This window comes from Vigna angularis, chromosome 2, assembly GCF_016808095.1.
Source record: "Vigna angularis cultivar LongXiaoDou No.4 chromosome 2, ASM1680809v1, whole genome shotgun sequence".
Lineage (NCBI taxonomy): Eukaryota > Viridiplantae > Streptophyta > Magnoliopsida > Fabales > Fabaceae > Vigna > Vigna angularis.
The window spans coordinates 26,202,426-26,221,084 of record NC_068971.1 but is presented as its reverse complement, the minus strand read 5'-3'; the positions used below and the strand labels follow the sequence as shown (position 1 = coordinate 26,221,084).

Below are 18,659 nucleotides of genomic sequence, written 5' to 3'. Positions count from 1 at the left end.
GTGTGAGAGTGAAAGAGCAAAATAGAAGAAAAGCTTCCACTAGGAGGACTTACCCTACCACCTCCATGTATAGGAAAGATACTAAGAGGGAGGGTAATCAATCGAGGTATGAGGAACCTCGAGAAAAGGAAAAAGAGAAAGAAAGAGTGAGAGGCAAGGAAAGAGAGATAAGAAGAGAGAAAGAGAGTGAAAGAGGAAAAGAGAGAGACTCGTTGTTTTAAGTGTGGGGAAAGGAGACACTATTCTTTTAAGTGTCATACAAAGAGGTCAACCTACATGCTTGAGCATGATAGAGATAGTGAGGAGTCTTCCTCAAGTGAGTCACAGTCATCCATGTCTGACGAGGAACATGAGACTCCACCTTGAGATGGAGATTTGCTTATGGTCAGACGACTCCTTCAAACAAAGCATGTTGAGCTAGAACCATCTCAACGAGAAAACCTACTCCACACATGCTATAAAGTTTTAAACAAAACTTGTTCCATGATTATAGATAATGGTTCTTGTTGTAGCTGTTACAACTCGAGAATGGTTGATAAGTTAGGCTTAACTACTACTCTTCTTCCAAACCCTTACACACTTCAATGGATCAAAGAGGAGGAAGGGATAATAGTCAAGGAACAAGTGAGTGTACCTATATCCATTAGCAAATATGAAGATCAAATCATTTGTGATATAGTTCTAATGGAAGTTGGGCATATCTTACTTGGGTGACCCTTTCAATTCGACAAACAAGTTTTGCACGATGGAGTCACTAATAAGATAACCATCCAACATAAAGACAAGAAAATTATTTTGAGTTCTCTTACAACATTGGAAGTGAGGGAGGATCAAATAATTCTTAAGAAGAAGTTAGATGGCGAAAAAAAAATGAATAAAAAAGTATCAAAAGAGAAGAATGTGAGTTTGGTAGGTCGTGCCTCGACCAAAGATGTTGTCCAATCCAAAATTTCAAAAATATTTTTCTTGAACAACCTCGTTTTCTTCTCTACTGCAAAGAGACAGTCCGTAAAAATATAGTCAACAACCTTTGTCAACAAAAGAATCTTTTGATGATTACCAATAGATATTTCCTTTAATAATTATCGAAGTATATATTTGTCAGTAATAGCATGTCTCAAAGGACATTCATGTAAATGTTTAGTAGGACCTTAACTCTTAATCAACTAAACAATTAATATAAATGTCACAGTAATTTCATCAAATAATTTATCAATATATTTATTCATCAAAAATTGATATTAAGGATATTTGTCCATATATTAACTCGGTCAACAATTTAACATATAACTTTCCTGATGGATATTTTCTTAAGTAATTCATGTAAAGTAATTTTATCAAAAAGTTATTATTAGTGATAAATTTAAATATGTTGGTAATGTTTATTTTTTTATACAGTGATAGTCCAATTGTTGACCCAGCTGATAAAATTGTTGTACTAACTTCGTTTGTTTTTTATACTACAGTTTTCACTTACAAAGACTGCAAAATATTGTGCAGGTAACAGAATGGTTGATGAAGATCTGGCCAAAGTTGAAGACAATTGGGCCAACTATTCCATCCATGTTTCTAGACAAGCGAGCAAAAGATGATGATGAGTATGGCTTCAGTCTGTTCAAGAGTGAAGAATGTGTGAAATGGATGGATGAGAAGCCAAGGGGGTCCATTGTTTATGTTTCATTTGGAAGTTTTTCAACTCTCAGTGAGGTGCAAATGGAGGAAGTAGCTTTTGGATTGCAAGATAGTGGTTATAACTTCTTGTGGGTGGTTCATTCATAATGGATCAAGTTAGAATGTGATGAAACTACTCTTTCAGTAATGATTTGTATGTATCATTTGTTGAACTAATAAATTAGTAATCCTCAAATATCATGAAATAATTTAGTAAATAATTAAAAGTAGATTTCTCACTAATTCTTTTTCTTAAATGAAATTTAAATATTTATAAAAAAAATTAAAAGTAATATCGATTAACTTATTTTTTCAATAAATATTGTAATAAACACCCATGGAAAACATAATAGATTTTATTATGTAATTTTATACTTGAAAATAGTTTTTAATAAATATATTACTCGTGATGAGAATTATATCAAAATACAATTTATCAATTAAAAAAATAAATGTGTAAAGTTTTGAAAAATTAAAAATTTCTGATATCAATATTTTAGCCTCAAAATTTAGTTCTTAATATTAATATATACAACTACGGGATAAAAGGGGTTGAATCACAGTAAAAATCATCTCATCCTCTTCAAATAATAATATCATTAAGAAACAATAACCTAATAGTTTCAAAGTCCAGACCTTGGTAGATGACTCTTTGGTCTATTTTCAAGATCCCCGATAGATTTATTCTCAATTGGAAACAATTAAGAGTTGGAAGGAACATGATTTTAACTTTTTCAAACCTCCACACTTAGAGTTTGCTCTATCTTCTCATACTATATTAAAAACTTATCACATGGAGATTTGATCAAGGTTTCAATTATAATTTTCCACTTGTTGATAAATCAGAAAACATATATTTCTCTTTTATTTTGAGAAAATTAATAGAGTAGGAAATTTTTTGTTATAATCATAGTTTGTGGGGGTTCATGAGATAGTATTCTTTTTTATATATAATTTTGTTATTATATTCTAAACTTTTATACATCGTTAGAATATTGATACAATTTTAGTTGTATATAAAAAACTTGCAAATTGTATTTTTTATAAACCTATAATTTATTTTTATTATTAGATTAGTTTAGATAGGAACTTTGTAAATATATATTAATTAAAAGAGATGAGAAAATGTTCTTAAAAGAAAGTTGAAAAAGATATACATAAAAAGTAATATTTAAACAAAAAAGTTTTAATAATACAGGATGACTATTTTTTTTTTTTTTTCTGAGGGTACTTGAAATCCTTTAATCCGTATACAAATTTTATTTACAGAGCTAAAAGAAAAGATGATATCTCTCTTCAGAATTCCCAACAAACTCCATCTTGGTCAAATTAAACCATTTTTGTAATTAAAGTGCAATAAATATTTTTGTATTTAACTGAACTAAACCAAGGGAAAGTAACTTGGATTTCACTTAAAGAATTATTACCATGAAAATAGCGCTTAACCGAGACTAAAATAGTAACTTGGGCAAAAAATAACAGTAACCCCACTACAATTATAATTTAATTTAGGTTTAAACCCTGGGATGGTCCTCATATTTGTATGGGAATCTCAGTTGGGTCCTTATATTTGAAATTGTCTCAATTGGGTCATAATATTTGTAAAATTGAGTCAATTTTACCCTATCCGTTAAGTTGTCTTAGACGACGTTAAATTGTGATGATGTGTTTATGCTGATGTGCATTGTTTAATTAGGTGACATTTTTATTTAAATTAAAAAATTATGACATGTGTCAGCCCCTTCCCCACCCAAAATTAGGGTTTCAGATTGGGGGAAAGAGACTTCTACTGTTGCACCGTCACGCATGCAAGAATAGGGTTTCGCCTCTTTTCCCCTACCGCACCGTGGAGATTCATGGTTGTGCTTCTCCTTTTGCAATTTCATAGATGCTACAGGTGAATCAAACTCATGGTGTAAATTAGGAAAGCTTGATGAACATATTTTGCAGGGAATTTTCTACCGGTATTGCGGTACAAAGGTGGAGTCACGATGCTGCGGTGGTGATGAGATGATTGTGCAGGGTTCGCAAGAGAATTGGGGAAAACGCTATTGGGTTTTGTTGTGTAGGATTGTGCGATAGTGGAGATGAAGGAGACGAACACAGTGACAGCGGCACATGGTCGCGGCGATTTGCGATTGGGGTTTTTCTGATTGTAGGTCTATGTTGATGATGGGAGAGCACGATTCTGGGTTGGTTTCGGGTGGCTTCGAATTGCGAAAATAGTGACTGGCCGTGAGCATGAGCTGCACGATTATGGAGAATGCCATGGAAGAGGCTTGCGATTTGGCTCACAGAGATTATGGATGCGTTCGTGGAGATTTGCGAATCACAGCTGCCATGGAGGCGTTGTTGGCGTTCCGGTGATGGTTTGATGCGGTGGAGAAAATTGGGTGGTGGCGTGAAGTCTTACGTTGTTGATGGCGGCGGTTGCCTGAGGTAATGACGGCAAGGTAGGCGTTGTTTGTAATACGAAGAAGATGATGCGTTCAAGCTTAACGGTGACGCGGAGGAGGGTTTCTGATAAAGGTTGATGGAGGACGACGAATTAGGGTTAGGCAACGGCCTTGCGACAGCGCAACATGGATGTGATGACAACACAATTGCGGCACGACGACAAGGGTGATGGATTTAGGATTTTTGAGGAGAGGATGATGATGTGGCAGTAAGGGTTATCAAATTCCACGTCATTATTTAAAATTTATTTCCATGTAATAAGATCACACAAATCAGTATCACCACATCAGCTGATTGAGAACTTAACGAAAGGTAAAATTGACTCAATTTTACAAATATTATGACCCAATTGAGACAGTTTCAAATATGAGGACTCAACTGAGATTTCCATACAAATATGAGGACCATCTAAGAGTTTAAACCTTTAATTTAATTATCTAAAATTAGACTATGGCAGTTGCATAATCATTATCTAACAACTAATCTCTTAGATAATATAAGTATATTCCTCCTTTTATCAAAATAAAAAATATAAATGTTTATCTTTATCCTCCCTGTGTTTAATAGTATATTTTAGGTTATTTTTCAGTACAATTATTAGTTTTCCAACAAAAGCAGGCAATTCTCAATAATTATAACAACTTTTAGCATGAAACAGACCCTCGTTAATATAGGATGCACAGCAACATAACATTAGCAACATTTACAAAAATTAATGAACAAGTTGCTGGGCTAAAGTGCAGTAGTTACAGGAATGGATAATTTCAAATGTCTAGATTATACTGAAGATACATAAAAGTTCAAGATATCTTCTTCACTTTCCTCTTTTCTTGTATGGAAAATTTTGTCTATTTGACTATAGAAATGTAAGTTGCACCGTTCAATCCAGCATAAAAACACTTTACAAGAACTCAATGTCATTTTCCTTGTATTCAAGAATGATAGAGGCAAGAGCAAGTCTATATGCTGTAGATCTCAAATTCCTGACAAGTACATATATTTCTCTCCTCTTTTTCATAGGCATCTCCTTCCACTGTTCCTCTCTTAAATGAGATAGTAAAACAGCCTCGCAAAAGCCCTCAGCTACAAGACTCTTGCTGCAATGACATTGCACTCGGTAAGATCCTCTATAATGAGACATTTAAATGTTTTGTAATGCACATACTAGTAAATGATTAAAGTAAAAAATCGAAAAGATTTTACTACCTTCCTTGAACAGATCCTGTTGTGACAAAGCCAATAGGCCACCGGTGAGATTTGCTAGCAATTGAATCATCTGGTATCTGCATTTCCCATCTACCAGAGGAATGTTCTTTGAAGTATAATCGCATAGCAGACTGAGACATTTGAAGTCCCTCTTCATTTCTCTCTGAACTGCAACAATACACACGACATATATACTTAAATTTAAAAGATTTATATTAGTCTGCACAGAAGTTTTAATTTTAATATCTTTTCCAAGCAACAGGAGAAGAATGAATCATTTCATCTTTATCTTGTACTTGAAAGAGTCGGAAAAATCACAGACTTATACAATGTATAGCAACATTTGTAAGATTCCATCTGAATTGCATGAACCATAAAAATGAATTTAAGAAAATCAATGTTCCTTTGTTAGTTGCTATTCTTTACCGCATTCCAGCCTATAATTAACCATCATAGGTGTGGGCTAAATTAACAGAAAAATTTACTACAATAAGAGATCATATCCAACGAAAAGAAAATATTATTCTCAATAATAAAATAGGAATTCATAATTTCAATATTAATTACCTTGAAGTCCATAAAAATATGTCAGAAGGATATGGTACACAAATAACTGCACCCTCTTCAAAACATCCTTCCTTGAATGGACAAAGATGAACTCTTAGAAAACATGGCTTATGGTCATATATGTCACAGCATTTATACCTTGGATCGAGCTTTAGTTCTCCATTAATAAACTTGGAGATTCTAGCCTCTCCATCTGTTGCATAAGGAAACAATAACAACTGACCGACTTTGGTTTCATGGAGGAATGTGGTCAGCATAGAACCTGTCCTAACTACAGTTCCATCAAACGAATTACTCCAAGAGTCAGAGTTTGATATTTTAAAGCTACCAGGGTAAAGGTTTGGTAATGAATTAGAGTTGGTCAAATCTTCCCTAGTTGAAAGATCAGGAGTCTTCATTGAACTAATCATTTTGTCAAAAGTAACGCGAACGATACCCCATGGAGGTTGGATGGGAACTCTCAAATGCCTTATGGATGGAGGACGAAGTTCTTCTTTTTTATTAAATGCAGCTTCTTTATCTTCCATTAAACAAGAGTATGCCTTACAATCTGGAAAATCTGAAGGGAAAACTGGTAGCCCCATCTGGATAAAGAGAAAAAGATATATTAGTTACAGTACAAAGGCAGAAAATTTGCATTTTTATGCAGTTGGAGATGCAATGCAAATACTCACTTCACATGTAATCCAATGCTTCTCTTGCAAACCTATTGCATGTGCCCCATTGGAGATAAGCGGAATCCAGAAAGCTTTGACCCAACTTAAGGGAAGTATAACGGACCATCTAGAAGCAAATTACAGAAGCATTCATTGTATAGTATAAAGGAAGGTTTTGACATAAACATTCAGTGCATTGCAAGGAATCATGTTCAATCTCAGCAGGGTATTAAAACTTAAATTGTGATATGTTTGTCTTATTATTGTTCTTGTAGTATATATCTTAAGCAAGTGATCACAAATACCTATTGTTTGTTTTCAACAATAATCAAATAGTCTAGATATATGTTCATAAACAACACCAGTAAATTCAATAAATTAAAAGGAAAAATAGATTAAAGAAGTTACCCAATGCTCAATTCCTTCACATCATTTTTTAAAAGAAGAATAGGGCAAGATCTCGAGCTCTGCACCTTAGTTGAAGAGCTGCCATGTCCAGAATCTGTATCAACAAGGCAGAAATTAATCATTCGTTCATGATGTTTCTCCTTGGAAAGGACATTGTCTTCCACTGGGGGCCTCAACCCTCTGGTGGTAGCATACCATAAATCATCAACATTACACTGGCAAACTTCAAGTTTTGACCATGATAATGAAGATAAATCTTTGTTCTCTTCCAAAATTCCTCCCAGTTCAGCAAGCTCTTTGCACTTTGTTTCCGATGCATCACTCAAAGTCTTAGTTGAAATGTGCTCCACTGGAACAACATTCCTCTTCCATGGCAATTCTCGAGGATCCTTAACATTAAGAGGTAACATAGCACAAGAAGAAAAACTATCTCTATTTTTCAGTGTGGTTGAATTTCTATTCTGAGAAACACACCCTTGTTCAATCACTATATGTTTCTTTGATTGCCAATGATTCTCTGAAATACTAAAAGCCAAGAAGAAAAATAAGCCATTTTTTTATCACTAATGTTATAAAAAAAGGAAATTTTTTGCCCAAACTAAACAACAAACCCTCCAACAGGATGAAGTATCTTTTGAAGAAGTTGAAATGCCCGTAATCCAAATAATTCTAATTTTGCAAGTTGACCCTCAAGGGAAAAGCAATTAATTAATATGCCCGTCTTCTCCATCTGAATAAAAAAGAATATTACAAGTGAGTTTATATATAGTTTACAATTTTAAATTTTTTAACTTCATCAGGAATATTAAAACCTTGACCAACCAACACCAACCAAATTAAAACCAAATAGAATTTTTATCTGAAACATAACATTTTTTTTCCAATTTCTACATTTAAGCAAATTTCTAGCACAATTAATGATATTGTGATTTCAGACAAAAAACCTTTTCATATGAAGTTACATAATTACAGAAATAATGTGATAGGTTCAGGCAAATGATTAAGGGGCTGACGGTAGTGGTTAAAAGATTAGCATCCTCTGATATGCATACAGAGGACAACGTTTATGTTGCCAAGGGAGGAAATGAAGGCAACTGGGGGTAAAGAAGTAAGAGGTTCCTTTGGGATTTCTTCAAAATGTGTTAGGATTCTGAGTAAAAAACCTAATTAACCACGATTACAGTAGGTAGAAAAGATAATGAAAGAATGAATTTCTCTTATTAATGGTAATAGAATTATCTAAATAAACAAAAGTAAACAAGAATAATTGGGAGCATAACCTCCCAAACAGGACTGTAGCTGCCTGTCCACAAACTCAATAATCAAAACATAACCCTAACACTAGAATCTAGCTCTATTTATATTAAATATTTCCATACAATATTTCCCTATATTAAATCTAGCTCTATTTACGATAAATATTATACTGAATATTTTCCTAGAATATAGCTCTATTTACTATAATTATTTCCCGCCCATCTTATACTGAATATTTCCTTAGGATATAGCTCTATTTACTATAATTATTACTAAATATTTCCCGCCCATCCTAATTGCTACAACAGTTAGGATAGTAACTCTTCAATCGATCGGCTCCAGTTCTTGACCTCTTTACACCGTTCGGCTCGAGCCCTCACGCCTTCTGTCGTTTGGCTCGATTCCTCACCACTTTCCATTGTTCGACTTGACCTCTCCCCGCCTTCCACTGTTCGGTGTCCTTCTTCTTCTCCCTCATTGCCTTCTATCGTTCGGCTTGACCTCTTCCCGCCTTCCACCGTTCGGTGCCCTTCTTCTTCTCTCATATACTTTCTTCTTGTCTCGTATACCTTCCAACCCCTAACAACATCTATTACCTTATATCCTATCAAAATGGCAGAAGTTGGACATTCCTATGTTTACAAGAGACGAAGCTTGAGGCTGGACCAATAGGCTAGAGAAGTATTTTTGTTTGGAAGAAGTCAATAAGGAGGAGAGGATGCAGGCTGTGATGGTTGCTTTGGAGGGGAAAGCTTTGAATTGGTTTCAACAATAGGAAACCTGCAATCTGCATCCCACATGGGAAGCTTTCAAAGATGCGGTGGTTAGACAGTTTTAGCCAACAATGCGGCAAAACCTATTTGAAGTTTTGATTGTGCTATGCCAAACTAGACAAATGGGAGAATATATTGAATAGTTTGAACAATATGTTAGATTCTTGAAAGGAATAGACCAAGATTATTTGATTGGCATATTCTTGAATGGTTGAAGGAAGAAATCAATGTTGAAGTTAAACTGTATGAGCCCAAGAACCTTGTTGAGTTAATGATGAAGGCTCAAATGGTGGAAGAAAAGGTTAGAGTCACCACCAAGGGGAATCTCTCACTGTGCAGCTTCAAAGTAACACCTACAAACAGTTGCCACCTACTCGTAATTACTCAAAGGAAAGGGGAAATTCCGAGGGATTTACCAACTCCAACAGAAGAAGTGGAGAGATTCCGAGGGATTTACCAACTCCAACAGAAGAAGTGGAGAGAGCAGTGGCTGGGTCAACACCATCAATAGTTCTCCTGCTGGAACTCCACAAAATGGGGCACCATTTAGAAAATTGTCCCAAGAAGAATTGCAAGATAAGATAAAAATTGGGAATATGCTTCAAGTGTGATGAGAAGTTTGGGTCTAACCATACTTGCAAGTCAGGAGTTAGGGGAATCTGCTGCCTGCATTCATAAAGAATTTCCAGACTTTCACCTTGAGGATAAGGTGAATCTTTATGGAGGGGTATTGATAGGTTTGATACAGTTTACAAAAGAAGGAAAAAAGAAGGTAGGTAGTACAATTGAAAACACCTCCCATCCATTGAAAACAGTTGTGAAGCTGCTACAGCCATCAATACTGAGTTTCCTGCTTTTTCACCTTGAAGACAAAGTGAAACTTCATGGACAGGTATCGATAGGTTCAGGGGAAGTATATATTAGAAGACATGAGAGACGGACATTATAACTGTCTGTTGTAAACAAACTATTATATATAGTCTGTATAGGGTTGTTTTCATTAAGTCTGGGAGTTCTTTGATAGTAAAAGGGAAGGGAGAGACAGGTCCTCTCGAAAAACCTGGTGTTGCGTGTTCTACATCCTAGTGCAGACCAAGCTGTCTGGTTTCATTGTAAGATCATCCAATAACTTGTCTTGGAATTCTTTGAAGAAGTAATAAAATTTAGGTACCTATCTTAGTGAAAAGTTATCAAGCTGAGATGTGAATGCAAATTATGTCCTATGAAAATGTAGCACTGACATGAAATGAAAGCCTTTCAAATGGACAATGAGAATGGAGGATAGCAGTGTAAATTGAGATTATTTGTAACACACTGATAAACAAACTCATGAAGGCCAGCAGAAAAAAATAAAGGAAAACTAGGCACAGTAATTAGTGTAGTTATAGAATTCGTTAGAATTTATTAACAGCAGTTACTTACCAAACTATAAAGGTAGGTAGCTAATTTAAATAGTAGAAGGGAAGTAGGATCCCTCATTCAGCAATGTTAGCAATTCAAAAAAGAACATTAGCTTGTTTTGGAAGGAAAAGCTCTTGTTTGTACTTTCATTATTGAAACAACTATATTACGCTTTCCCAATCCTTTCTATATGAAATCTGACTCTGATTTTGGGTTTATAACACAAACTACAAAGAAAAAAAAACAACACGAAGAACCATGTAAGAAGCTGAAAAAGAAAGTGAACCTCTTTCCGACAGGCAGTTTTTAGATTATCAAATCCTTCTTCAAAGGCAGAAGCATGTATCCACACCCAAAGGTGTCTAAATGAAGAACCATGCTTCACTTTGTCTGGTTTTTCACATAATTCAACACTATGTTTGTTTGAATCATTACCGATATCATGTTGTCCAAAAGAAGTATAATGATTTTGTTCATCTAGCTGTGTACTTATATTTTGTTGGGAAGTTGGTTGCCACATATAGGTCACAGGAGCAATGGGTGGACAAATGAGGCCTCCATCTTGACGCAGCTGTAGTAAAGAAATAAAATTTATTTCAGTATTTTAAACCAAACTGGAAGTCACTGGAGTCAAAAGTATGTTAGCTACCATTGCACTTCCATAGGTTACACCCGAGATTAAAGAGTCCGGATGTGTACTTGTTGGAGAGGGTTCTAGTATCGATCTCAATACAGAAATCAACGAATCCTGTATATAATAGTCAACATTAGATAAAACAGAAAACTAAACCATCACTATCTAGGGCTGAGAGCCCACAATAATTGTTTGGAGCAAGCATTTCAATAGGTTTCAATGAGAGAACAAGGCATTAGAAAGTCTTAGACTCAGATGCCTAACAATGAAAAAGAAGAAATTTCCAAAAAAAGTACTAAAATCAAGACTAAAATAAACTACCTCTGGACCCTCCAATTGGAGGGCAGTGTAATAGCTTGCATCGTGTACAAGCACCCCTTCTCTGAGCCTTTTCAAGAGTGCCCTCGAACCTTTCCCTCTGCATAAGAGGATACAAAGTCCTTGTTAGTATTTTCCAAGGAAATGATAAAACACTCTTGTTGCACCAGGTTTCCATAAAAATTCAAGCAAATCCCAACAAAATCAAAGTCTCAAACAACCCTACATCATGAATTTAATTAGCTTTAAGTTCTCCCATTGACTCTTTCATATGTTTCCTTTTAACCCAAAAGGCCTACCTTCCTTGAAGACATAAAGGAAGATGGTAACCCCAAAGCTTGGTCATAGCAAACCGCTTTGCATGCCAAACATGAGTTCTCAGCCTCTTGGTTCCATCCCCAGAAGTGCGAAAACCATTCTCTGGGTTATTCTTTAGTTCATATCTTCGACGAACACGCCGAGGAAGCTTCTTTAGTTCATCCTCCACTAAACCTGATTTAGCAAAGGCTTTGCCCACTATTCCCACTTTCTGTCTCTTTCTTCTACAACCTTTTCTTGCAATTTGGTTGTTAAATGCAGTTGTTCTTCTTCTCTTGTTCCTTTGAGACCTATAATCATTGTTTACTCGGTTTTCTATGATAGATTGTAGACTATGGAGCTCAAGGGCACGGGATTCAGCATATTTTTGCACATTGATTGTCCGAGGAGGTTGTAGTATAGGTAATGAAATTTGAGGCCTTTTGATTCCTTCTCCAACCATTGTTACTAACTAATCAAATAAAAAAAATTAGTTTACAATTTTGCATTGTATAGACACAAAATTATGCGGTGAATAAGGGTGGGCATGGATTAGACACAAAATCAAGTAAACATAAATCCTAAGGGTGAAACCCGAAGGACAAAAACAGGGCAAATCAAGGAAGCTCAAGGAAAAATCAGGAAAACCACAAAACAATTGCGAAACAAAATCAGGGAAATTAGAACCCCAAAACAATCGTATAACCCAAAAACAAAATCAGGGAAATCAGGGCAAAATCAAGGGATAAATAAACGAACCTGTTCGTGGTAACGCGCCTCCTTGCTCTGTGTGGCTCCTCTCTTGATCTCGCGCAGTGGTGGTTGCTCGCGATGTAACGACCTAAATCTGGGGGTCACTAAAACATGTAAAAATTTGAAATTTTCATGATTTGAAAATAGCTCCTCAAATAAATTGCATTTAATTAATATTTACAACTGAAATTAGTTCTCAACCAAATCCAATACAAAAATAAATAGTTTGATATAATTAATTAATTCTTTGTATAAAACAAATAAAATTGTAAGGAACTTTTCCCGTATAACAATCACATCATACAGTCATCGCCACAGGTACAAACATAACAAACAAACAAACAAATGCATGGATGAGCTAAACATTCAAAAAATCAAACATTGTAAAAGAATATTAAGAAAACAAAGATATATGTAACCATCAATCCTTTCTGCATATTCTAAACTCCATGGTACTGACATTCAATCCATATAATATTGAACCAGATCATTTAAGAACACCTTCACAGATTTATTACTTAACAACAGTAGTTCTTATCCTATACCAATTAAAATTTCATTATAAGCATTATAATTCCAATACCCATATTCAGAACACATACTGTAATAATTAAATAAAGCAATAATTAAATAAAGCAACAATGCCGCGCAACATGGAATGAAAATGGGATAGCGGCAACATTAATCCACAGTTAGGAGAATGCATATTCACCAGAAATGTCGTACTGCAATGACAACCATGACAGGAACTAACGTGGATTAAATCAAGCATCAAGCATCTCAAACAAGAAAATCAAACACCTCAATCATAAAGCACCAACATTACAAGAAACTAAAACAATGGATTTACAAACCCAAAACAACCATCCATAATAGAAAGAAACCTAGGTTAACTCCAAACACATACCCCATCATCTGTAACTGCCTAGCATACATTCTTAATCCAGCAAAACTTAATCAATTTAGAAACCGCCCAAAACAGAGGATCACATAGCAAAACATGTCATTTCAGCACTTACAGATTTTGGACATCTAACATTCAAGCTTATATAAAGAAGTTAAAACCATTTTATTCAATTCATTCAAGCAACCATGTACAACAAAGATTTATCAGAGTTGTAGACACTTACCAATCAGTATATTACTTCATACATGACATACATTGCATCGCAATATTTCAAACTGATCCATAGAATTCTGTTATGCAAGTTGAGTGACTATTTTCATTCCAAAAGACACATCTACTAAGCTATTTTAGATCTTCACAGCCTAATTACTAGTTTCTACGTATATCCTAACCACACATTATTTTCAACAGACATGTTCCTAATCTGATAGGATATGAATGAGGACGTTAGAAGGAAGGGAAGACTAACAAAATATAGTTGTTAGAGGGGTTTGGGGGGAAACGGTTAGGCAGTTGTGGTTCCTTGGGAGGGTTGGCTTTTTAAGGAGGGTTGGGGTCTGGGGGCTGACACGGTTTTTGTATCTTAGTGTGGACAGGTTTGTACCTGTGAGAAGGGACTGGTTCTCTTGGATGTTGAGTGATTGTACCTTAGTGATAAGACATTAGTATTCGTATGTGAGGGGAGACAGCTCCCTTGGAAGTGTTCGAATTGTATTCTTTGTATTCTTTTCTTACAAGAATAATAATACTTGATTGTTTCAGTGTTTCTGTAATAGATGGGAATGGAATGAAGATATGAAAATATTAGATTTTTTCATTATGGATTTAGGGTTCTTGGTGGATGATTCCCGGGTTTTTAACGCCTCTTGTCACGTGAGCAAGGAATTCAGTAGTTTCTCCATGAGTGTTCGTGTGATTGCCACAAGAAGGGAGAGGGGTTATCGGATGTATGATAGGCATATGGGAAAGTTCACCTGGAGAATCAAGAATTTTTCTGGGTGGAAGGACTTGCTAAAGAAGAGGAAAATCATGGATACAAATTCAAGAAATACTTCCAGTGATTGGAATTGTTTTGTTAGCCATTAGTTATCAATGGTGAACCAGAAAATGGAGGATAAGTCTTTCACCAAGGAATTTCAGAACCACTACTCAAAAGCTGCAAAGGATGGGGGTTGGGTGAGTTTGTGACACTCATCAATCTCTTTGAACAAGATTCAGGGTGTTGTGTCCAGGAACAGGTCATAGTCTCGGCTGAAGATCTTACCAAGCATGATTTCGAGTTGAGTTATAATGGCTCTTCTTTGGATAATTCGGGTAGAAGAAGTTCTTTTACATGGAAGAATAAGAAGCTCCTCACTTTCAAGGAAATAATGAAGACACGAAAATGGTTCCATAAATTTTGTCTCTCATATCGACCACCACCCAAGCCTCCAGACCTAACGTTGCAGGTAGTAGCCAACTGGTTCCCTTCCTATGATAAGACCATATAACAATGCCAACTCAAGCTTCATTGTTCCAACCTGGAAGACAAGGTTGTTTTGCAGCGGTGTGTAATGATAGAATATGAATGTGGACGTTAGAAGGAAGGGAAGACAATAACAAAATATAGTTGTTAGAGGGGTTTGGGAGAAAACGGTTAGGAAGTTGTGGTTCCTTGGGAGGATTGGCTTTTTAAGGAGGGTTGGCTTTTTAAGGAGGGTTGGCTTTTTAAGGAGGGTTGGCTTTTTAAGGAGGGTTGGGGTCTGGGGCAGACACGGTTTTTGTATCTTAGTGTGGACAGGTCTGTACCTGTGAGAAGGGACTGGTTCCCTTGGATGTTGAGTGATTGTATCTTAGTGACAGGACATTAGTATTTCTGTGAGGGGAGACAACTCCCTTGGAAGTGTTCGAATTGTATTTTTTGTATTCTTTTCTTACAAGAATAATATTACCAGGCTGTTTCAGTGTTTCTGTGTGTGTTTGGTGCTGTCAAGTGTGTGTTTTCTGATTTCTTGTTTCAAGAAATCTAACATAATTACAACCAATTCTAAACATATTGACAATCAACTCCACGGTGCAGTAGTTTCAGAGTTCAAGCAATAACAATAGTTATATATATAACATCTAATATGATATCCATCCATCTTTTGTCACTACATTTTATCCACTAACATGTATAGAACAGGCAAACAATACTATATTCTCAAACTATAAAGTAAACAGAAAGTTACAAATTAACCCAATATAAAAGCAGCTAATAATGAACTCAATTTAACTTCCCATAGTTTGAATCAAGAATACATATGCTTGCCTAACAGTCCCACACCAGACCAGATTTTCACTCATCCAAATTTGCACTTAATAGCAGTAGTTTTACCAAGATATTTCATTAACTATATTCATTTTGGGTTAACCTAGTATCTTGCAGATCTAATGATATTCCACACAAAACCATCAGAGCATAACCAATTTTCCTTACCTCTTCATGTCCAAACCAGTTTAAATAACAATTATACTTAACTTGGTTACTTACTTTGATCATTACCTAAACATACCCCTACCCTCATTGTCTTAACCAAAACATGCATACTTAATAATCTACACTAACCAAATACTCTCACAATCAATAAATTTCAGGTAAAACATACAATGCACTCACACCTTCAGCAATGATGACTCAATCTGTCACCATCCAATCAGCACATGATGTTGTAATCTACTATAATTCCATCCTAATGTCAAAATACACATATACAGACATGCTTAGACCAATGATACTAGACCATACAGAGTTAAATAGTTTTTACAAACCAAGCAGATAACAAACAAGTTATCATACATGCATACAAAAAAATCATACTTCCAAGTATCAGAACACATTAACCACATAGTTAAACACTTTATCTTCCCTTGTTTCATTATCTCTGACCCATGCCAACATTCCCTTTCTCACATCAGTTTTCTCGTACCAATCTATCCTTCTCCCAATTCAATGAGAGAATTTCACACACATAACATCAGAGCAAACAACCAAAACAGTGTAAAATCAATCAATGGAATTGATAACTTTAATAGAAATGTATTCACTCAATTATAAAATGTTTTAATATAGAATCTCTTTACCTCATCCACAAATTTCCAGCAATATTACACATCATTATACTGTAGTCAAACAATCAATCTGAACATATTCACACCATTCACATAGAACTCTAATTAACCGCAAGACATCTAGAATAACATGTGTAACTCAGAGCAGCAGGTACACTTAGTTTTTTCTTCCTATTCTGCACTAATGCCATCATTCAAATAGTTTTGAAACAACATACCTCAAGAACATCATAGTTGCACATCACAAACTAGACCAGCTCACTCCCCAAGATCTCAATATTATTTTTCAAAACCCTGGCTCTAATACCAAATGTAATATCCCACCTTTGGGAGTCACTAAAACATAACCGAAAGAAATTATTTTTCATTAAAATACCCGAGTAAAATAAATTTCTTAATTCAGGTAATAAAACTCCAATCAATACATAAGCTCAATTAATTGTAACTTGAAAGAAACATACATAACTTGATATCCTTTTTCATTAGAAAACATTAGATAATACAATTTCCTAATGACTCAAATAAATATCCTTCTGAAAAGAAAATTCCCGATGAAGCTATCTCATCTTTCTCAAATCTACCAAAATACCTAAATCACATGTACACCACAACTGCTCCGTATAATCCAATCGTTACGATCATCATAACACACACCTCAACAAAACAATCAATTGTACGGATGAGCTAACGCAAAAAAAAAGAAAAAAAAGTCACATAAACAAAACAACAACAGCCACTCAATAATATGAAAACACACGCATTCAATCAATTCACAATTCCCCCACGACAACAAACCAATCATTAGCCCCTATCTTTCTCTCCTGGTACATTACTCCCAGTGGTCTAACAATGATCAAACCATACCCCTATCGGGCATTGAGTAGTCCACTCTTCCTGTCTCAATATAGTCAGAAAAAGCGCTCAGTTCCACAACCAGATTTTTATTCCAAAACTTACTATAAATCAACATTACTCTACTTTCCACAACCAGATTTTTATTCCAGAATCAAGCATACGACAAGCTAACAGATATCTACATATTATCTTTCTAATTTCAAGCTTATTTGAATCCAGAACCAATATATATATAAATGGTACAGAGCGGAATTTCCAACTGCATATTAGCCATTAAAAGGACATACAACACCGAATAGTTTATTAATATTTGATTCCAAATCAGCAAGGTCATATTCCTAATTTGCATTCACTCAGCATTAAAATCAAATAGCATAATTTGACAGAATAGGACACACTCATACACTTTTATTTTGCATATATCACGAGAAGGATGGTAGAAAGATTGGCCAATCAATATGTTCATGGTTAACCATCCATTATAAAATAAGACGGATTAGTCTATACATCATAAACTAACCACCAGAAATCAATCCCAAATTGATTCATACAAGTAATCGGAAACCCCATTTTACCTTTCCCTTTCATATAACGTAAAAGAGCATATGTATCAAAATTTCCAGAATCCATAGGCACCATTACAATCACATAGCAACACGATACAAAAATCAAAAGCAATTTAGCTCTCCATACCTGGATGTTGATTCCTTTCCACCACTATCGCACCCTTCCTCCAATCCCGCGACTCCGTTTTCACTCGTAAGTTTTTCTCGAATTCTTCTTCCTCTTTATCGTGCCCTCGAAACGGAATCCTCACGATGCTCTCACCTAGGATTCTCGTCGCGCCTCCTAACGGCCGTTCTCGCCTTAACTCCTATTCACTCCCCTTAGGTTACGTTTAACTGTTTTTCCATTTGTTATTTTTTATTCTTTTTTATTAATTTGTTTTTTTATTTTTCTCAGCTCTTTTTTGTTTACATTTTATTTTTTAAATATTTGTTTGAAATAAATTTATTTATTCAAACTAAATTGAAAGTTAACAACACTCATTCATAATTTCTTTTAAAAAAAGATAGACAAAATCACAAAATAAAATATGTCAAGTTACACTAAATTATAAATGAAAATTGATAACTATTTTGCACTAACAAGAAGTAAAAAGCATGAAATTTAATACTTTTAATGAAATAACTACATAAAAATTAAATAATTATTCATATAAATTTATTTCGTAAATTTGGAAGATTCGAAATTCGTATACTTACAAGGAAATTATATTTAACTTGTAAGGATGTAGAAAATAGAGTATTGGAGTAGATAGGTGTATTAAAATAGTGAGACGAACATTTTATTTTAAAATAGTCTTATAATATAAATAGAATTTTCTAAAGCTCGGTTCATTATCTAAA

The 18,659-nt window shown here is 34.9% G+C and overlaps 1 protein-coding gene across 4 annotated transcripts; it reads right to left on the bottom strand.

Moving 5' to 3' along the window:
* Positions 1 to 4,864: 4,864 nt before the first annotated feature.
* On the bottom strand, positions 4,865 to 18,147 carry LOC108329213 (ribonucleases P/MRP protein subunit POP1). Of its 4 annotated transcripts, none has more exons than XM_017563319.2 (12): positions 17,944 to 18,147; positions 12,405 to 12,502; positions 11,648 to 12,117; positions 11,352 to 11,448; positions 11,046 to 11,144; positions 10,683 to 10,967; positions 7,577 to 7,695; positions 6,966 to 7,490; positions 6,576 to 6,684; positions 5,902 to 6,485; positions 5,335 to 5,502; positions 4,865 to 5,225 (listed from the first exon to the last, which is right to left on the bottom strand). In XM_017563319.2, exons 3-12 carry the CDS (start codon positions 12,106 to 12,108, stop codon positions 5,030 to 5,032), a joined length of 2,643 nt encoding a protein of 880 aa, XP_017418808.1. In that variant the 5' UTR covers positions 12,109 to 12,117; positions 12,405 to 12,502; positions 17,944 to 18,147; the 3' UTR covers positions 4,865 to 5,029. The 4 variants fall into 4 exon arrangements, with proteins under 4 accessions (XP_017418808.1, XP_017418809.1, XP_017418811.1 ...); XM_017563320.2 differs by having other exon boundaries at positions 11,648 to 12,113; XM_017563322.2 differs by having other exon boundaries at positions 12,405 to 12,492.
* Positions 18,148 to 18,659: the final 512 nt, after the last annotated feature.

Coding starts and splice junctions, on each gene's coding strand:
- LOC108329213 (XM_017563319.2), bottom strand. CDS start 12,108: ATGGTTGGAGAAGGAATCAAAAGGCCTCAAATTTCATTACCTATACTA. Junction 11,145..11,351: donor TCCAATTGGAGGGTCCAGAG/GTAGTTTATTTT, acceptor TATTATATACAG/GATTCGTTGATTTCTGTATT. Junction 5,226..5,334: donor ACAGGATCTGTTCAAGGAAG/GTAGTAAAATCT, acceptor ATGTCATTGCAG/CAAGAGTCTTGTAGCTGAGG.